The 22,238-nt window shown below is 44.5% G+C and overlaps 1 protein-coding gene across 14 annotated transcripts in view; it reads right to left on the bottom strand.

Annotated features, from left to right (window-relative positions):
• Positions 1 to 17,885, bottom strand: part of GBF1 (golgi brefeldin A resistant guanine nucleotide exchange factor 1) — a 126,072-nt gene extending 108,187 nt beyond the window's left edge. For 10 of the 14 annotated variants that reach the window (XM_036336187.1, XM_036336185.1, XM_036336186.1 and 7 more), the window contains exons 1-2: positions 8,770 to 8,875; positions 6,848 to 6,914 (exon numbers count right to left, since the gene is read on the bottom strand). In XM_036336187.1, coding sequence (XP_036192080.1) covers positions 6,848 to 6,914; positions 8,770 to 8,865 — 163 coding nt within the window. In that variant the 5' untranslated portion in view covers positions 8,866 to 8,875. The other 4 variants (XM_036336180.1, XM_036336179.1, XM_036336181.1 and 1 more) reach the window with 4 other exon arrangements.
• Between the last annotated feature and the right edge of the window lie 4,353 nt (positions 17,886 to 22,238).

Raw genomic sequence — 22,238 nt, forward strand, 5'->3', positions numbered from 1 at the left:
GGTAAGCCATGGCATGGTCAGCTAAAGCCACTAATCTCGTAAACCAGTAGTTATTGGGGTCGGAAGAAAGTTTGCCTGTCTGTATACCATGACAGACCCAATGGCTAAGTGCCTAAGCAAACTGCCTAGTACATAATAGATAATCTAACAGTAAGCAATTTAATAAACCATACACAGAAGGTATCCAAATCTTGGTGAATCCCAGAAAGAACAAGACCAAGAAGCTAAAGTAGCTTCATAGTTACTATACGTGCTTACACTGAACCTCAAGACCACCTTAGTCTTATACTGAATACCCTCATTCTTCAGAGGCCCTCGAAATTAAAAATGCCTGGCATTAAATCTCCAAAGGCAAACTCACTACCCCCACCACCCCTGACATACACACCACTAAGAAGTCTTCCTCTTGCCCGGCCGGAGTAGCTCAGTGGTTGAGCATCCACCTATGAACCAGGAGGTAACGGTTCGATTCCCAGTCAGGGCACATGCCCGGGTTGTGGGCTCAATCCCCAGTGTGGGGCGTGCAGGAGGAAGCCGAATAATGATTCTCTCTCATCATTGATGTTTCTATCTCTCTCTCCCTCTCCCTTCCTCTCTGAAATCAATAAAAACACATTAAAAAAAAAGAAGAAGAAGTCTTTCTCAAGCCCTGGCCCTGAAGTCTTTAAAGGCTTTAAAGTCATTAAGAGATGATTCCGTAAGAGCAAAATCTGGTATGACTATTAGACTGTTTAGACTTTTAGACCTTTTAGACTGTTCCTCTCTCTCTGCTTTAAAGCTAAATTATTTTTAAAATAATTTCTTTGTAATTATCTAAGTTTAAAAACCAAGGACAAAAGCACCCTAAATCTGGAGGCAAAAGACCACAGCCAAACACCACAAATCACAACTGACTAGAGCCCTTTCCATGAAGCTCAGTGGATGAAGGGTACTAAGGCTTACAAACACTTGTCTAGTCTGGGAACAAATAGATCAACGACCACAGACTATGTCAGCTAGAAGAATTCTTCTAAATCATCTACTCTCTTCAGATCTAAAACCAAGAACAATATCACGTACAGTATCCTGATATTTCACTTTCCCTTCCATCCCCTAGCCCAGTGGTCGGTAAACTGTGGCTCGCGAGCCACATGCGGCTCTTTGGCCCCTTCAGTGTGGCTCTTCCACAAAATACCACGTGCGGGCGCTCATGTACAGTGCGATTGAAACTTCGTGGCCCATGTGCAGAAGTCGGTATTTTGTGGAAGAGCCACATTCAAGGGGCCAAAGAGCCGCATGTGGCTCGTGAGCCGCAGTTTGCCAACCACTGCCCTAGCCCATGCCACAGATCTTTCCACAGCCTATCTATGAGACTGAAGATATCACTAATGTGCAAGAACCCCCACAAGATTTCTAGAAGGATAAAAGGAAATGGGTTTTGGAATCTAAACCTATGCCAGGGCTTAGGTAGACGTAAGGGAGAGGCAGTGGTCCTTCTGCCCCTAAGGCCAGGACACCCCAGCCCTGCAGGCAGCACAGAGTTAACTACCCACCCGCTTTGAGAAGCACAAAGGTACATCACTGCAACATGCCTAACATTTACATTGCCTCTCTCTGCTCATTAAACAGGTTTTGGTTAAATAATGAACAAACTGTATTACAGACTCCGATGAGAATCCCAAAATTATAAATCAACTGGGAAAGCCCAAAGGGGCAGACAGACAGGGAGGGGGGAGAAAGAAAATATTGACTAATATAAAGGGCGCAGCTTGACAGTGGATATTCCTGCCACACCTGATCAAACACACTCTGTTGGGGGAGGGGAAAGAGAGCAAGAGAGAGAAGATGGAACAAGAAAGACTGAAATTTGCATCCGGAAAAGATTAAAACGGATTCTTTGGGGATAGAGAAAATACATAATATATATTACTATAAATGCAAAACTGTACTAAAAGCTAACTCAAATGTCAAAGATTACAGCTTGAATAAATTTAAATATAAAAGCCATGTGCTTCTGGAGTTAATGAGAGAGACATAAAAGGACAAACTGGGCTAGGAGGCTGAACAGAGAGCCTTTTTCTGCCTTTGCTGGACAATGGGTTCAAAGCACAGCATCAAATACAGTCAGAGGCTTCCCTCCACAGCTCTGAGCCCAGAGAAAGAACTGGTAAACCCCATCACTTTTCCAATCTACATTTGCTGATTTTTAAAAATTAAGATATAATTTCCATAAAATTCACCCATTTAGCACTAGCCGGTTTAGCGCAGTGGATAGAGCATCGGCCTGCGCACTGACAGATCCCAGGTTTTATTCCAGTCAAGGGCACATGCCCAAGTTGCGGGCTCGATGCCCAGGAGGCAGCCATCAATGATTCTCTCTCGTTATTGATGTTTCTATCTCTCTCTTTCCCCATTCCTCTCTGAAATAAATAAAAACATATTTTTAAAAAATTAAAAAATAGAATAAAATAAAGGGTCCCAGGTTCGATTCCAGTCAAGGGCACATGCCCAGGTTGCAGGCTTGATCTCCTCCAGTAGGGGGCGTGCAAAAGGCAGCCAATCAATGATTCTCTCTCGTCATTGATGTTTCTAGCTATCTCTCTCCCTTCCTCTCTGAAATCCGTAAAAAATATATTTTTTAAAAAATTTCATCCTTTCAAATTATACAATTCAATGGTTTTTAATATATTCACAGAGTGAAATAACCATCACCACTATCTAATTCCGGAACATTTTAAACACCCAAAAAGAAATTTGTCCTCATTAGTAGTCATTCCCCACACCCCTTCAACACCCCTGGCAATCACACATCTTCTACAGAATAACATCCTAAAAGGATTCCTAAAAGGGGCAGCAGTCAAGTCTCACTGATGGTGAGACAAGGGTTATCTAAAGTAGAAACACACAAACTTTGTTCTTAGGTACTCTGTATCTTCCAAGTGCAACCTTATCTTTAGATTTGGTATTAGAATATTCTATTACTCTAAATGTTACAAAACATGAAATTGTCAGGCAATTTGGGCAAATACTGACTATAAATGTGGTCCAGAGTTACATATCTGTAAGAATAATAGGTATGGACTTAGCCAACCTTAGCCAACCTTACTAGAGACAATGGACTTATTTCCTTCACAATGCTAATACTCCTGGAGGAGTAGATAGTGCTTACATATGTAAATTATCCTCTGACAATTTACAAAAAGAAAACAAATCATTTTGGTTTACTGACGATGTCCAATGAACCACCTATTTCCAACAGTGATATTCTTTTTTTAAAAATATATTTTTTATTGATTTCAGAGAAGGAGAAGGAGAGAGAGAGAGAGGGAGAGAAATATCAATGATGAGAGAGAATCAATGATTGGCTGCCTCCTGCATGCTCCCCACTGGGGATCAAGCCTGCAAACCATGCATGCGCCAAGACCGGGAATCGAACTGTGACCTCCTGGTTCATAGGTGGACACTCAGCCATTGAGCTATGCCAGCTGGGCACCAACAGTGATATTCTTAACCAACAGAAAACCTAGGGAGGAAAATGCAAATAGAAAGCCCTCTTGTAAAAGGAGATCAAGCCCTGCTCTAACCGGTTTGGCTCAGTGGATAGAGCGTCAGCCTGCAGATTGAAGGGTCCCAGGTTCAATTCTAGTCAAGGGCATGTACCTTGGTTGCGGGCACATCCCCAGAAGGAGGTGTGCAGGAAGCAGCTGATCGATGTTTCTCTCTCATCGATGTTTCTAACTCTCTATCCCTCTCCCTTCCTCTCTGTAAAAAATCAATAAAATATTTTTTTTTTAAAAGAGAGACCAAGCTCAAATCAGTTCATGAATTAAACTGAGTGGACGTCCTAGAATTCCTGCCATACTTACTCCAATCTAAGTGGTACACCATTTCCAGTCACATGGCAAGGGCAGTCTCTTTAGTTTCTCTCTCCAAGTTCAAAGCCCTTTCCCAGCCTCCTACCATCAACAGGCTTCCAAGAAAGCAGTCCTCCTGACACTGCCAATCAAAAAAATCTGTTCGTTTCAGTAAAAGAAACAAGAAATTGGTCATGGGTTGCAGAGTCCAGGACCACAGAGGCAGCTCACCCATAAACCTGCTCCAACACTGTGTGGGGGGTCAGAACCAATCAGAAGACCATGAAATGCCCTACTTTGGGTCCACTCTATCTTTTTTCTCAAGCAGGTAATAAGCTAAAACCCAAGAACAACAGGGCAACCTTGGCTGGCATCATTTCAAAATTTGCTACATCTGTTAGCCTCTAGAAAGTACTAGCACTTTTTGTCTTCGTCTGGAAGAAAGCTTGGTAACACCCAGGTATGTTCCTACTACCACAGACAGAATTGGCTCCTCAGCACATTCTGGTTTTATTAATATCAAAGAGCAGAAAATATGGATTCCTAACCCAAGGATGTAAGAAAGTTAGACAGCAGAATGAACTTTGGTAGCTCTAACATGGTCTAGAGCAGGGGTTCTGGAGGTCTGCAGACCACTGTTGGTCTGTGAGGTCTGAAAGGTTAGCGATCCCTGGTCTAGAGACCCCAAGTCCTGGACTTTACCATTCACCACAGCTATGATTTCCGAGCTGAAGTCTCAGGAAAACAAGTGAAAACAAGTACAGAATATGGACTGGATCGCAAGCAGGATATGTGGCTGTCGGGATAGCAGCACCACCTCAGCTCCTCAATGTCCACAGAGTGCCCTAAGGGCCTACAAGGCTATTCCAATCTGCCATTTTAGAGTGTTCCCAACCAATACCATGCTGTGTTATAAAATGTTGGCCAAATGTTTCCAAATATATTCACTTGTTTAATCCTTTTAACATCTCTTAGAAAGATAGTACTCTGCACTCTTACCCACCAAAAAGAGTGGTAAATATCTACTCTTTCTTATTGGGATATGTAAGCTTTATCTGTTCAGTTAAAAAAAAAAAAAGACAGAAAGAAAAACCTGTGAAGGCAGTCAATTCTTTCTAAAGCATCAAAGTCACTTACAGTACAGGCCATAAAATAAGAATCTACTACCTAGTTGCAACATTCACCCTGCTAACTAGCTAACAACCACCTCCTCTATACTTGATCCTTCTTGGCTAACATTTCCAATAGTTTCAATAAAGTGGAATTTGCTCCTTTAAAGAAAACATTGTAGGGAATCCTTAGATAACATTAGCCCATGTTTAGGAAAAGTAAAAAGGAAATGGAAATTTTCTCCAGATATTCTTTTAAATTCCTCATAAAAGGAGAAAATGTATTTGTTTATTGTTATGTAATCTGCAAAAGCCTAAAAATGATTTCAGTTGTGGTCTTAGATATGTTACTATCTGTCCATCCCTGCAATAGTTCTTTTCAAGGATATACATTGCAAAAGTCCTTTACAGTCAAGAGTAACACAGATCTGAGGCTTTCCCTTATATCTTTATCACCCCTCTTGAAAAACCCAAAGGTGTTGAGTCTTGCCTCCCCCACCCAAAACACATGTATATATCTAGCGACCGGAACAGCAGAACAACCAGAACGACTGGAATGACAGGTGGCTATGACATGCATTGCGGCAGCCAACCGGCCTGATCCCAGCCCAGATCAACTCCCCCCTCAGGCCGGCCCAGCCCCAAATTGGCCCCCAACACCCCGATCTGGGGTGGGGCCACCAGCCAACTGCCCACAAACCCTCCCCCCTGCCAGCCCTACCTGATGGGCCCCCATTGGGACAGGCTGGCCAGACCCCACCCATGCATGAATTCGTGCACCAGGCCTTTAGTACAAATATAAGGCACTTCCTGTGTACATTCTCCTCTAATTGCATGAACAGAAGCAATATAGAACAGGGCACTAAACCAGAAATGAGGGGCCAGAATTAAGAATTCTAGTTTTGACTCTATCTCTTAAGATTAGTGTGACCTCAGCTAAATCACCTAAAATGTCTCTGGGTTTCAACTTCATTCATAAAATGGGACAATATATGCCATGCCTCCCCTACAGGGTTATGTAAAAGTTCAATAAGGAAATAAACATGAAAATGGATTGAAAAATTCTAAATATATAAATATTACATAAACTTATTATCATTAGGGAAACATGGTGGAAAAAAAGGAAAAAAAAGATTCTGGAACACACGAAGATTGAAAGATCTGTATTACAGAGAGCTAAGGCCCTAAAAGCAACAATGACTTTCTATAACAGAAAGGTTTTTTGTTTTTTTTAATATATTTTATTGATTTTTTTTTTTTTTTTTACAGAGAGGAAGGGAGAGGGATAGAGATACATCGATCAGCTGCCTCCTGCACACCCCCTACTGGGGATGGGCCTGCAACCAAGGTACATGCCCTTGACCAGAATCAAACCTGGACCCTTCAGTCCGCAGGACGACACTCTATCTACTGAGCCAAACTAGTTAGGGCAACAGAAAGGTTTTGTTGCAAATATTAAAAACTTTATTTGTGCCACAAACTTCCTACCTTATGGCATGCATAAGGTAGACAAAGAAAGTAGTTCAAACCAAAATAACTTACTTATTACTCACACAATGAAGGAAGCTTATAATTGTATGAATGCTGATTCCCCACTAAAGAGGGATGTCCTTTTAGGAACTCAAGGAAACGGATCAGCAATACAATAAACCAGGGGCAATCTATACCCATGACTCAAACCTGGCTTGCAACCTGTTTTTTTAAAGAAAATTTGATTTATTACTCATTCACTTAAGTATTATCTATGTCCGCTTCTAAGCTACCAATGGCAGAATTGAGTAGTTACTATGGCCTGTAAAGCCCAAAATATTTACTTTTCAGAAAAAGTTTTTCCATCCCTGCAGTAAATCAGACACATGTCTTTTTTACCAAGATAAATAGTCTTACATAGATGTGAGGACTTACCGGTTATGCTGTTTAGAACCTCCTTTAGATGACTGAAACTATGCAGCAGAGGATCCCGTTCTTCATCCTGCAACAAACAGATGCGGTTATTTTTTAAATCATTGTTGGACACAAAGGAAAAAGGAAACAAAGGATAGATCAAGGGCTTTCTCTGAATCCAACCAGAAAATCCAGTAAGTTTTTATTCTTAGGAAAAGAAAGTTAGTATACATTTTTCCAGTTCCTTAATCTCTTAATTCATAGAGGTCCTCTGGGCTTACCTAAAATAGTAAATCCTAAAGTATTAATCTACACCATGACCACAGCACTCAAGCTACCATAGCTTGCCAGGTCCTTTATATTTGCTATGGTCTGAATGTTGGTGTCCCCTCAAAACTTACATGTTGCCTGGCCAGCATGGCGCAGTAGTTGAGTGTTGACCTATGAACCAGGAGGTCACGGTTCGATTCCCAGTCAGGGCACATGCCCGGGTTGCGGGCTAGATCCCCAGGAGGCAGCCGATCAATGATACTCTCTCATCATTGTTTCTATCTCTCTCCCTCTCCCTTCCTCTCTGAAATTTAAATATATACATATATACATATATACATATATGCATATATATATATATATACACACACACATATATATATATATATATTTGTAACTTACATGTTGAAATACTAATGCCCAATGTGATAGAATCAGGAGGTGGGGATCTTAAAAAGGTGGATGAGTAGGTCATGAGGGCAGAGCCCACTTGAATGGAATTAATGGCCTATAATAGAGTCCCAAAAGAGCTCTCTTGCTCCTTCCACCATATGAGGACACAATAAGAAGTCAGTGACCCAGAAGAAGACCCTCATATGACCATGCTGGCATCATGATCTCAGACTTCCAGGCTCCAGAACTGTGAGAAATAAATTTCTGTTGTTTATAAGCTACCCAGTTTGTGGTATTTTGTTATAGCATCCCAAACAGACTAAGATATATGTATTATTCTCTCTCTTCTTCTTCATATTCATTATATAATCGCACATGCTCATTTCAAAGACATTCCTGACTCGACTCTCACTTCTAAAACAACCTATTTTTATAAATGAGCAAGAGAAATTTCCAAACACCAAGTTGAAAATGTCTAAACTGTTTTTACAATTGTGGTAAAAAATTGTTTTATACAACTGTACAAAAAATATCCTTAAACATATGTATACAACAAAGAAAGCCAGCTTTATAACAGGTAAATTTCTTATTCATCTGATTGGCAAGATATGGCCTGCTCTAGGTATAGAAGCTTGATGAATTCTCAAAGAATTCTATCACCAAGCCATACTCCATGTATATATAACTAAACTAATTAAATAAATGTGATAAGCCTAGAAGATAAGGAATCTGACATTTTTAGGCATTTTAAAGAAGTCGCAAGTACTACCTTAAGTTATTTACAAAATAGTTAGAAGAATGGTATCATCTTTTAAGCCCCAGAGAAAAAAAGGCAGCCTGTAAATTTGACATTAGCTGGAATAAAACACAAAGTCCTTGATATCAAGAACAACTCTGAGCCCTGGCTGGTTTATCTCAGTGATTAGAGCATTAGCCCTCAGACCTGAGAGTCTCAGGTTTGATTCCTGGTCAAGGGCACGTATCTCGGTTGCAGGTTCGATCCCAGGCCCCTGTTGAGGCTCATTCAGGAAGCAACCAATTGATATATCTCTCTGACTTCGATGTTTCTATCTCTCTCTCTCTCTCTCCCTCCCTTCCACTCTCCAAAAAAAATCATTGGGGGGAAAAATATATCCTCTGGTGAGGATTTTAAAAAAAAGAACAACAACTCAGAATTCCTACTATCCCCATTATTACTGGCAAATTGATTACTGTTTTAACTATGCACAGATCCCTAACAGCAAATCAGTGACCAAGCTTTCTGCCCATTCCCCACTTACCAATGGAATATGGGTGCTCCATCGGGCATTCCGTTTGATGGCCCCAACCACAATGTTAATCTCCCCTTGAATGATGTAAATATTCTTATCCACCATCCTGGCAAACCTACCAAAACAGTTAAGAAAAAAGTATAGTTAATATTTGCTTACCCAGAGCATGTCCATGCTTAAATCAGTACTTGGTAAGATTAGAATTATAATTTAACTTTTAAATACCAAGATTTCTGGAAGTACAAGATACAATAATTCAAAACGCATCAATCCAGCCCTGGCTGGTGTGGCTCAGTAGGTTGAATGTCAGCCTGTGCACAAAAAGGTTGCAGGTTCAATTCCTGCTCAGGTCACATGCCAGTGTTGCAGGCTCGATCCACAATAGGGGTGTGTGCAGGAGGCAGCCAATTGATGTTTCTCTCTCACATCGATGTTTCTTTCTTTGCCTTCCTCTCTCTCTAAACTCAATTAAAACTTTTTTTTAAAGCATCAATCCTGCCCAGCTGGCGTAGCTCAGTGGTTGAGCTTCAACCCAGGAACCAAGAAATCACTGGCTCAATCCCAAGGAGGCGGCGTGCATGAGGCAGCCAATAGATGGTGTTGCTCTATCATCAATGTTTTTATTGTTCTATCCCTCTCCCTTCCTCTCTCTCTAAAAATCAATTTAAAAAAAAGCATCAATCCAGAAAATTTCTCAAAGGTCCCTCAACAATCTCTAGCAAGCATGTAAAGTTCTTCAAAGGTGGGGTGGGGGCTCAATGGAGGGGGGACAATGGGGGGAAATGGGGGACATCTGTAATACTAACAATAAAAAAAATCTCTCCTATGAGGCCTTTAGATATGCAGATATATCTGTGTTTCTAGTTTATTAAAGACTAGAGGCCCGGTGCACAAAAATTTGTGCACTCAGGGGGAAGGGGGGTCCCTCAGCCTGGCCTGTGCCCTCTCACAGTCTGGGACCCCTCGGGAGATAACAACCTGCTGGTTTAGGCCTGCTCCAGGGTGGCAGAGGGCAGGCCCAATCCCTAGGTGCAGCCCCTGGTTGGGCTCAGAGCAGGGCCGATTGGGGAGTTGGGGCGCCGCCCCCTGTCATGCACAGAGCAGGGCAGATTGGGAGGTTGTGATGCCACCCTCAGTCACACTCAGGGTAGGGCCGATTGGGGGGTTGGGGCACCGTCCTCTGCCACACTCAAGGCAGGGTCGATGGGGAGGTTGCGGCGCCACCCCCTGTCACTCACAGAGCAGGGCCCATCAGGGGGGTTGGGGCTCTGTACCCTGTCACGCACAGAGCAGGGCCAATCAGGGGGTTGGGGCGCTGCCCCCTGTCACACACAGAGCAGGGCCAATCAGGGGGTTGGGGTGCCACCCTCTATCACCCACAGAGCAGGGCCGATCAGGGGGTTGGCGCGCCGCCACTCTCACACTCAGGGCCGGGCCGATGGGGAGGTTATGGCTCTACCCCGTCACACACAGAGCAGGGCTCGTGGGGGGGGGCAGGGGGGGGGGCGCCGCACCCTGTCACACACAGAGCAGGGCCGATCAGGGGGTTGGGGCACCGCACCCTGTCACACACACAGAGCCGCAGGGCGATCAGAGGGTTGGGGAGCTCCCCCCTATCAGGCACAGAGCAGGGCTGATCAGGGGGTTGGGGCGCCTTCCCCTGTCACGAACAGAGCAGGGTGGATAGGGAGGTTGTGGCCCCGCCCCCTCTCACACACAGAGCCGTAGGGCAATCAGGGGGTTTGGGCGCTGCCCCCTGTCACACTGATCCCGGTGCCGGGAGGCATATTACCCTTTTACTATATAGGGTAGAGGCCTGGTGCATGGGTGGGTGCCGGCTGGTTTGCCCTGAAGGGTGTCCTGAATCAGGGTGGGGGTCCCCACTGGGGTGCCTGGCCAGCCTGGGTGAGGGGATGATGGCTGTTTGCAGCTGGTCACACACCCTTCAGGGTGGGGGTCCCCACTGGGGTGCCTGGCCAGTCTGGGTGAGGGGCTGAGGGCTGTTTTCAGGCTGGGGGTGACTGAAGCTCCCAACTGCTCCTTTTTTTCTTTTTTTTTCTTTTTATTCTGGGCCAGCTTTAGCTTTGAGGCTTGGCTCCAGCTCTTAGGCCTCCGCTGCTGAAAGTAGGTTCCTGGCCTTTGCTTACAATGTTGCGATCCTGCTGGCTGAAGCCCGGTGACTAAAGCAGGTTTCTGGGGTTTTGTTTAGCTTCTATATTTGTTACATAGTTGCTTAGAGTTGCAGTTCAGAGGCCTGCAGTGGCAGGCGGGGAACGTTGGAGTCCTCCGTCACTGAAGCATACAAGCCTCATGTTAGTTTCAAGCTGCCTGGCTGCCGGCCACCATCTTGGCTGGCAGTTAATTTGCATATTGCCCTGATTAGCCAATGGGAAGGGTAGCGGTCGTACACCAATTACCATGTTTCTCTTTTATTAGATAGGATACTAGAGGCCCAGTGCATGACATTCATGCATGGGAGGGGAGGGTCCCTCAGCCCAGCCTGTGCCCTCTTGCAGTCCTGGACCCCTCAGGGGATGTCCGCCTGCCAGCTTAGGCCCACTCCCCAAGGGGTCCTTAGCACTACTGTGGAGGCAGGAGAGGTTCCCACCACCGCTGCCGCGGTCCCCACCATGAACCCAGCTTCTGGCTGAGCAGCGCTCCCCCTGTGGGAGCGCACTGACTACCAGGGGGCAGCTCCTGAGTTGATCATCTGCCCCCTGGTGGTCAGTGTGTGTCATAGCAACCAGTCATTCCACCGTTCAGTCTATTTGCATATCAGCCTTTTATTATATAGGGAACTTCAGATTTTCCCATTGTTCTTTATTTTATCCACTCAATAAAATAATAATGAAGGTTCAAGTTAAAAAAAAAGAATGAAGTCTCGCCCAGCTGGTATGGCTCAGTGAATTAAACATCAACCTATGAACCAGGAGGTCATAGTTTGATTCCCAGTCAGGGCATGGTGCAGGTTTCGGACTCCACCCCCAGTGAGGGTTGTGTAGGAGGCAGCCAATCAATTATTCTCTCTCATCATTGATGTTTCTATCTCTCTCCCTCTCCCTTCCTCTCTCTGAAGTCAATAAAAAACATATTTTTTTAAAAAAAATAAAATAAAAATATGCAGTATTTAACACATAGTAAGATATAAAGAGTAACATAATGGTCAGTATCCAGAGTAAGAATTGCACAACTGAAGTCTCTATGTGTCCTCCCTAATCATATCCTACTCTCTTTCACCCATAGGTCCCACTATTCTAAATCTGAAGTTTATTAAACTTTTCATGCTGTTTTATACTTTTACTTCATTGTATCCTTAAACAATGGGTAGTATTATTCTGCATAGTTATACTTTATATAACTAATATATTGTATATTCTGCAGTTTCCCCTTAAAACATGATGTTTCTGAGTCATCCATGTTGTTAAATAATTTAAAGGATCAATAAAGATAAAACCTCTAGTATCCCTCCTTCCTCAAATTATTTAGGCAAGATGAGTATGCTCTACATCTCTCGAAGGATTTTTAAATTTATTTGTATTGATTTTACATAGAGAGTGAGTGAGGATAAGAGAGAAACATTGATCAGCTGCCTCCCGCACTGATCAATGGTTGCAGGGATTGAGCCTGCAACCTGGGAATCGATCTGAGGACTTTCTGGTGCAGGGACGATGCTCAACCAACTAAGCCACACCAGCCAGGGTCTCTGGAAGGATTCTTAAGAAACTGCTAACAGCAGCTGCCTCCAGAAAAAAGAACTGGAAACTGTAGAACAGGGTTGATAGGAAGACTTACTTTTTTCTATATGTTAATTTGCACGTTCTGAATTTTGTGTCACATACATATATTGCCTATTACCTATTTTTTTTATTTTAATTAACTGATTTTTTAAATGAGTAGGCTCTTTATAAAAGTAGTTGTGCCCAGCTGGTGTGGCTCAGTGGTTGAGCATCAACCCAGGAACCAAGAGGAGCACTAATGATGTAGAGCGTACAAGGCTTCCAGAGCTGGCCAAGGAACACACCATAGTTGTGCTTTATTGGTACGTATCCTTAAACAACAGATAGTATTATTCTGCATAGTTATACTTTATATAACTAATAAAGTTGTGCTGTATTGAAAGTGACCAAGAATTACTGTACTAGTAAACAATTACTGGGCTCAGGAAATTTACACAAAGGGTGGAGGTAAGAGAAAGTCAAACCAGGAAAAAGACTGGTGCCCTGACAGGACACGACTGGAAAATCCTCCCAAACCTGATAATCAGGTGACCAATGTACCTCAGCTCTACCGTGGCACCTCCTCCCTCTGGAGGTTCTGAGTTTATCCCAAGAACTATACCCAAGACAAGCAACTAAGATATGTCCAAAGCTGTTCAAAGATGTCCCTTCTGCCAGGTAAGAGATGAAAAATAAAATAAGGCTTCTCTCACTCATCCTTAAACAACGTAGGGCATCCAAAGTATAAGGGTGACAGCTGGCAGAGTAGGACCAAGATAAAAAGTTAGTCCGTGTGATTATATAAAGAGAACCACAGTCTCATAAGGCCTGCCCATCTTGTGTATCAGGGGTAATCATCCACTATCATAAGGCAGAATCCATATTTTGTTCACCTGCAGAGGTTTACAAAAAATTAACTATTGCCAACAATTTCAAACCCAATGATCTGAAGTTCTAGTTTCTTCTGAAAGACAGAAAACTTAGCATACTATGCCCACATTCCAGTATACTACAGTCCCCACTACATCCTAATACATTCCCACCTGGCTCACTTCACTCATTTACATTTACCTGCTTGATACTCAGTCATTTGAGTTTGTAATCCCTGTTTTCTATAACGGCAACAAATCATTACCTCCACGATCATTTCCACTACAAGTGGGACTCCAAATCCCCACACTATATTTTCATTTAATTAAACAATCACTATTGGACATACTAACAGAAAAGAACAATAACAGCTAAATAGCTGCCAATTACATTTACATAGCTCTTCCAGCCTGAGGGTAAAATGAACCTTTCCTTCTCCTCCAACTCAACTCCACCCTTATCCCAACAACAGAATCATTCTATTCTGTCACACTGAACCACAGGGACAGACTGATCAATCATTACAAGTGGCATATAAAAGCTAGGATAATCCTTCCAATTCTTACTGTATACTAGTAAGTTAGTGGGTCTCCTCAAAAGCAGGAGCTGTGTCTTTTTCCACTCTTGCTGCCCACAGTAGCCAGTCTCTAAGTATCCTATCAATGAAGTTATTATCTAAAAGTGGCAGTCATTCTGCCTTCTGGAACATAGGAAAGTGCAATAGTAGAGAAACTCTGAGAACTACAAGTTCAACTTGTATTGATGCCCAGCTACACATGAGAAGTAAAGGGTGTCTCAAAATTCACGCAAGAAGTAATTTTGATAGAAAACACAGGTTTATTAATTAAAAATTGTAAATTTTTTATTGATTCATAAAGTATACAGTATAGGGTTATGTATGGAATAGCATATCGGGTAAATGGCCTCCACGGCTTTGCTGGCACATATGCACTCTTTTGTTGAAATTTTCCATGACCGTTTTGCATAAATGTGGCTGAATTTCGATGAGACTCATTTTCATATTGATGGCTTGGTTAATCGACAAAATTGTCGCATTTGGGGTTCAGAAAATCCACGAGTGATTGTTGAGAAAAAAATGCATCCACAATGTGTCACTGTTTGGTGCGGATTTTGGGCTGGAGGCATCATCGGACAAACCTTCTTCGAAAATGCTGCTGCTCAGGCAATAACAAAAGAGTGCGTAAGTGCCAGCAAAGCCGTGGAGGCCATTTACCCGATGTGCTATTCCATACATAACCCTATACTGTATACTTTATGAATCAATAAAAAATTTACAATTTTTAATTATAAACCTGTGTTTTCTATCAAAATTACTTCTTGCGTGAATTTTGGGACACCCTTTATCTACAACCTGAGTTTCTGCTGTGTCAATGAGCATCACTGTAAAGATTAGAACATATAATCTACATTTAAGAATGAGCTCAGCCACCCTGGCCAGTTTGGCTCAGTGGATAGAGCGTCGGCCTGCGGACTGAGGGGTCCCAGGTCAAGGGCATGTACCTTGGTTGCGGGACACATCCACAGTAGGGGGTGTGTAAGAGGCAGCTGATGGATGTTTCTCTCTCATTGATGTTTCTAACTCTCTATCCTTCTCCCTTCCTCTCTATAAAAAAATCAATAAAATATATATTAAAAATTTTTTTAAAAAGAATAAGCTCAGTCCTAGCTGATTTGGCTCAGTGGATAGAGCGCTGGCTTGCAGACTGAAGGGTTCCGGGTTCTATTCCGGTCAGGGGCACATGCCCGGGTTGTGGGCTTGATGCCCAGAGAGCAGCATGCAGGAGGCAGCCAATCAATGATTCTTTCATCATTGATGTTTCTATCTCTCTCCTTCTCCTTTCCTTTCTGAAATCAATAAAAATATATTTTTAAAAAAAAAAAAAGAATGAACTCAAACATGTCTTGAAAGAAGCACAAATTTTCTGATTTTGGGTGGGGGCAGGGAATGAAAAACGATTCCTATCTAGAAAATGACTTTTTAAGTACAGAAAGGGAAAATCTTTGATGCCCGGGTCATCTCCAGGCCCAACTGAAAAGATGCTGGATTGGTCACACTATCTTCCGAAGACTAGATTGCCTATTATGCAAAGCATATGAACTCAACAGCACTCAACAGGGCATATCAACCCAGAGGAGCAAGGCAGGCCCATCAAACCTAGGTACTTCCAGTGCTATGTCATTTTGTTAGCCACTTTCAATTACTTTTTTTTTTTAATTCTGCAACTTAGATCATAAAGTTAAAATGCAATTATTGCCTGTACCATTTCCTTCCCACTTATTTTAAATCAATCAATGTTATCCCAACTCACACACAATTTCAGGAGGGCAGAGGGCTTTAGGTAGAAACGGTTTAGTCACTCTAGGTTCTAGATAGTTTCCCTTCTAATACAATGAGATTTTGACTTTCCTTGTCACTACTACCTCACCATGCAAAAGTCCCAACTGCCAGGACCAGAACCATGCCACAATTTAGGATTATATACTAAAACTAATACTAGGGGCTCTGGCTGGGTAGCTCAGCTGGTTAGAGTGTTGTCCCAATACACCAAGGTTGCAGGTTCGATCCTCAATCAGGACACATACAAGGAACAACCAATGAATACATAAATAAGTGAAACAACAAATTGATGTTTCTCTCTCTCTCTCAAATCAATAAACTAAATATATATGGATATATATAAACTAATACACGGTACAGATAACATTTATTGAGTGTCCACTACGTGCTGAAAGGCATTAGATTGATACTACTTATCCCTGCTACATGTTCTAACCAGGTCACTGCACATACTAGTATATGGTACTGCTTTTAAGAAGTGCACCGAACAGAGCAATCCCAAAATTGCCCTTTCCATTTGTATCCTCCACAGAGCCCAGAGGAGTGCCTTGTGTACCTGAATTAAAGGAATACAAATTTCTATGTTGTTTATTTAAAAACACTGTAAGGGGGGAGGGGGACTTAAGTAATACAACAATAAAGATTTTTTTTAAAAAAGAAATGGGACGATAAATAAATAAATAAAAATACTGTCTTCACTATTCCTCATTTCGAACGGCACTCTTTACCCTTGGGGAACTTTAGGGTTTACAATACAGAAATTTATCAAATGTCATCACAGTGCCATGAACCACTCTTTGGGTCATGTTCCATCATTCACTCTACTGTTCTGACCCTACACTTGAGAGAGATGGAAACATCAGTGATGAGAGGGAATCATTGATCCATCGGGTGCCTCCTGCACGGCCCCCCCTCCGCGCCACCCCCCTCCCCGGGGACCGAGGCCGAAACCCGGGCACGTGCCCTTGACCAAAGTCAAACCCGGGACCCTTGAGTCCGAAGTCCGATGCTCCACTCAGCCAAACCGGCCAGGGCTTGACCCTACACTTTTAAATTGGCTGAACATCTCTCATGACTCATTTTACCCACTAAAAATAATAGGCCAAAAGTCCTAAATAACTTCACCAGTCCTCAAGCCCCTCTCTGTTTTCAGCCAAAGATGTCATAAAAGAGTGGCTTCTTTGTGATTGTACCTCCTCTCTTCAGGACAAGTGAAGAGACGACCTGGGGAGAAAATGCCAACCAAAAACATACACCAGGAGAGAATATCTGTGCCACAGCTTGCGTCAAGGCAGAAACCAGCTCAGAAGATAAAACCACAGCTCCAGACCCAGAATGGCAATCGCGCTGCCCTCTACGAGGAAAGCCTCTCCCGGCGCAGGTCCTCACACGGCTGGCCTCAGTCCTTCCACACCTCTCCTCCCCACCTGGGTCTGTTGCACTAGTTCATGATCCAGCATCCATAAAGCCGAAGGGCTGTGAATGGGGGTCCCACGGAAGTGGACACTGTGCACGATCTGAAGAGGTTTTCCCGTCGAAGGTCTCAGAATCAACCCTAGGTACAATGTTCCTTAGGTCTGCTTTCAGCTCTGGAGGAATGGGCTCTTTAGGATGCAGAAAGCTCCGGGAGAGCGGACCTAAAGGCTAGGTTAAGCCTGGGAACACCGGAAGGATGCGGGCACCTGCAAGGGATCCCAAGTCAGAACCGGAGTCGCCCCTCCCGCGGCCAGGGCCTGACCTTTGCCCCCTGCCTTCCTCCCAGGTGCCTTCCACAGCAATCTCCCCCTCGTCTTATTTCTGCCCCTGTGCGCTTACTCCACCCCCGGCTCGTCCAAGTGAGGGCCCTCCTCCCCTTACTCCCTATCGCGATGTCAGGGCGGCCTGCACACCCCTGGAACTCTAAGAAGAGACTTCGCTGACCTGTCAGCGGATCCAAAATGGCGGGGCCTAGTCCCAGGACCGGCAGCCGCTGCTCATGTCCAGCCCGGGCCTCGAAGGCGTCTCCGAGCGGCTCTCCCGACTCTGGCGGCAGATGGGGGAAGGGAAGTAGCCCTTTTCCTGGCAGTTGAGGCCGCAATCAGGGACCACACAGCGGCCGGGAAGAGTCGGCCGGAACGGGCGGTGGAGCCGGCTACCCGGCCTGTCAGCGCACTGACGTGGTAACTAGCCTCAGACTAGCCCGCTGCCTGGTAACTGCGCGAGCCCTGCCGCGCACAGCCAATCATAACTTTGCACCGTGAAAAGTGGCATCCCAGCTACCCAATCGAAGAAAGGAAATTGTCTTCGAGCGATGGGTTGCGCCTAAGGAGGAGAGATTAAAAGGGAAAGAAAAGGGTAGGTAAGGGACAACCAACGGATATTAGGACTCTCTGAGTGACAGTAATAAAGGCCAATAAAAAGGGAGAAATTGTGCTGGGCGGTTGGAGAGGTGGAGCTAGCTAGAGTTCGGTTGCAGTGCGCTTGGAAGTGTTTGCTGGGCATTATGGGGAGGAAAGCTTACATTTGTTGGAAAGGGGGCGGGGTTCGTTTTGAGAGCTTGAGCGAACGACTCTACTCCCTCCTCCCTGTCCCACTCCGGCCACTCCCAATCAAAATCAGCTGGACCAAAACCGTGCCCCTTAAGAGGACATTTGGATCCCTAGCCGGTTTGCTGAGTGGACAGAGCATCGGCCTGAGGCCTGAAGGGTCCCGGGTTCGATCCTGAGGCCTGAAGGATCCTGGGTTCGATTCCGGTCAAAGGCTCGATCCCCAGTAAGGGGCGTGCAGGAGGCAGTGGATCAATGAGTTTCTCTCATCATTGATGTTTCAATCTCTCCCTTCCTCTCTGAAATCAATTTTAAAAATGTATTTTTAAAAAAACAAGAGAGAGAGAACACTTCTACAGGAAGCAGCTTCTGGGCTCCCTCCATCCTAGGATCAGCACACAATTTATTCCAACCTCCCCTCCCGCACTCTCACTGCCCTGTATGGCTTCTCATAGAGGTGTCTGTCCCATCTGTTTCTGTGTCTTGTACCCCGTTCCTGTCATGCAGAAATAGAAAACAAAAAACAAAAAAAAACGAGAGGTGGCAGAAACCTTGGGTATCTAATTCAGGTCTCTTCATTTTACAGAGCAGGAAACCAAGTCCCAGAGTGGAAAGACAGCACCCACGTTTGCATAACTACATGTTGGCAGAGCAGAAAGACAAACCCAGGTGTCCTGGTCGCCAGCTCAGTTTTTTTTTTCCACTGCCCTTCACTATCTCTTATGTATTAGTCTACCAGACTGTGACTCCCAGCTCTGCCTCTCATACTAAGCCTTGGACACTTTTTACCTACCTGGAACAAAGCTAATCATATGGTTTAGTCCACATCAGTGACAGGAAACTGAAGCCTTCCCTGTTTGCCTTAAAATACTAAGAAGCCTAAAGGCTGAATGTCCACCCCAGTCTTCACTTTCCTACCCCCAGGTGCCTCTCCTCTTTCACAAGATGATAGAGGTTGCTAGAATATTTAGAATTACCTAGAAGTGAAAGTAAAATGGGGTTTTTTTCTTGCAGATTGACTGGTGGAATTCCTAGCCTGTCTCCTGGAATGGAGCCCAGATGTCCCTGCAGACCTGAAGAGACTTCTGGGAAGTAGTGAAAAAAAGAAACCAACTCACCCTAACCGGTTTGGCTCAGTGGTTAGAGCGTTGGCCTGCGGACTGAAGGGTCCCAGGTTCGATTCTGGTCAAGGGTATGTACCTTGGTTGCGGGCACATCCCCAGTAGAGAGTGTGCAGGAGGCAGCTGAATTGATGTTTCTCTCTCATCAAAATTTCTAACTCTCTATCCCTCTCCCTTCCTCTCTGTAAAAAAATGAATAAAATATATTTTTTTAAAAAAAAAGAAAGAAACCAACTCTATCCTAGTTCCTCCCATTTATAGATGACCCAAGTCCATATACCTAAACCCATAGAAATGTGGTCTCAAAATCAGACATCCAAAGACCATCCACGTGCTAGGATTCTCTAATTTGAAGAACCCATCAGACCTGAAGAACTCCTAAACAACTTCCCGCACCTGCACATTGGGCTCTTGGCCTCTAGGTCCAGCTGAAAATCTTGCTCTTTCACCCAAAGAGAGAGGGAAAAGATACAACCACGATAACACCTCTTTCCACAGTACCTCTGAGCCATTTTCCAACTTCATTTGAAAACTTGGATTTGGTCTCTTAGGTTTATCTCAGACAGAGAGGTCCTAGATAGCCAAAATTTGGAAAATCCTCCAAGTGGGCCAAAACTCCCTACTCTCCCATCTCCATTCCCACATACCTCCAAAATTTAACCAACCTAAAAGCATGAATGGGATTGTGTGTTACAGATGAGGAGGAGAGAGATGGCAATGCCCTAGAGTGACCCTGCTAACCTCAATCATCTCAGGCAGAACACCTCCCTCTTAGATTTCAGTATTGAGTACCTACATTATGCCTAGGAATAGAAACATGAGGGAGATATACTTGCCCTCCTAAATCTTAGCATTATAGGGGACAACATATAAGCTGATCTCTTCATTATAGTGTGTGGGTAACAGAGTGTGTGCACAGGAGGATTGTGGGGCAAGAAGCTAAACATCTGGCTAACCCAGGAGTTTAGGAAGAGCTTCTCAGAGATAATGAGGCCTCTTAGTGGAGCTTAGGTGGATGAGTAGAAATTGACAAGATGAAGACTGGCTAGCCCTACCGGGTTTGGCTCCGTGGAGCCAGCCTGTGGACTGAAGGGTCCCTGGTTCCATTCCGGTCAAGGGCACATGCCTGGGTTGCAGACTTGATCCCCAGTCAGGGGCGTGCAGGAGGCAGCCAATCAATGATTCTCTCTCATCATTGATGTTTCTATTTCTCTCTCCCTTCCTCTCTGAAATCAGTAAAATATACATATATATATATATATATATATATATATACATACATATATATTTATTTATTTATTTATTTATTTATTTATTTATATTTTAAAAAAAACACATGAAGACTGGCTAGAAATATGTTACTGTCTGAAGAGAGGTGCAGGAAACCACTAGGAGATTGGACATTAAGGCACGGTCAGATCCTGAAAGTCCTATGTGCCAGGCAAGGGAGCTTGCCCTTTTTCCTGAGGGCAATCAGGATTTTAAGCAGGAGCCATTAAGCAGAGACATGACTGGTCAGATTTATCTTAGGAGCATATTGTGTGATAGATAGGGTTTAGGGCCCTCACGGGCACCCAAACAACCTGACTGACATGTTCCTTGGGACATCTGTGCTACCCATTGCCAGTCCCTAATTAGCAAGCACCAAGGCCACACCTTGCCCACAGAACAGAACCTGGTATCACCAAGAAGAAGCTAGCCCTGTTAAGGCTGGGAGAGCATAGCCTGGGCAAGACTAACAGATGAACCTACCAGACCTCTGAAGAATGTCCAGTCCAAGCCCTGAGATTCAGTGAGAGCCACCTTAAACTGTTTGGGGTGGATGGGGGTAAGGGAGTGATAATTACTTATCTAAGGCCACTCAGGCCCTAGCTGGCTTGTCTCAGTGGATAGAGCATCAGCCTGTCCAGTCAAGGGCCAAGAACTGTGTAGAGGCAGCCGATCAATGATTCTCTCTCATCATTGATGTTTTTTTTCTCTCCCTTTCCCTTCCTCTCTGAAATCAATACAAATATATTTTTAAAAAGTCATTCAGTAATGGTGTGGTTGGTGGCAGGGTCAGAATGATGCTTTGCTTTGTCTCATTCCAAACTCTGCTTTCTCCATGAAGCCACCTTCCTTGGAGGAGAAAACGGGGGAAAGGATGGGATATAGTCAAGAAGAGGAAGGTGAGAAAGGTGTGAGGGGGTGTGGGGGTAAGAGAGCAACCAAAGGACTTGTATGCAATGCATGTGAGCATAACCAATGGACACGGGCAGGGAGGGGGGGTTTGAGGGCATGTGCTGGGGTTGGGGGCGGCCGGGGAGAGATCAATGGGGGAAAAAGGAGACTTATATAATACACTAAACAATAAAGAACTTGAATTTAAAAAGGAAAGGTGTGAGGAAAAAGGAGTAGAGAGAAACATAAATTAGTCTTTCAAAGTGGCAGAGGAGGAAGGAGAGGAACAAACAGCAGGAGCAAAGCGGTGAAAGAGAAAAAAAAGGAAAGAAAGGCGAGACGTGGGAGGATTGGAGCAGACACAAAAGGGCAAAGAGACAGACAGCGACAAGTGGAGAAAATTGCCGAAACTTGAGCGGCAACAAAGTCTGAGCTCTGAAAACCGGCGGCCTGTCCCGGCCAGTGCGCCCTCCCACCTGGCACCCTGGCAGCCCTATCGCCGGCACCGCTCCACTTCGCTCGGGGTGGCGGCCTGGCGCTGCCTCAGCTCCTCGCCGCTGGCGGGACCGGCTCCGCGGGGCCGCACAGCCCACCCTCCCCTCCCGGGTTTGATTCTACCGAAGCGTTCCTGCCGGAGCGTGGTTTCAGCCACGTGGGGAGGGGCGTGTCCCAGTTGCTGAGGAGCGCCTCCGATTGGCCAGGGGGCGGGGCTCTTGGCAGCGCGCCG

The sequence above is a fragment of the Myotis myotis genome, unplaced genomic scaffold (genome assembly GCF_014108235.1).
Source record: "Myotis myotis isolate mMyoMyo1 unplaced genomic scaffold, mMyoMyo1.p scaffold_m19_p_15, whole genome shotgun sequence".
Lineage (NCBI taxonomy): Eukaryota > Metazoa > Chordata > Mammalia > Chiroptera > Vespertilionidae > Myotis > Myotis myotis.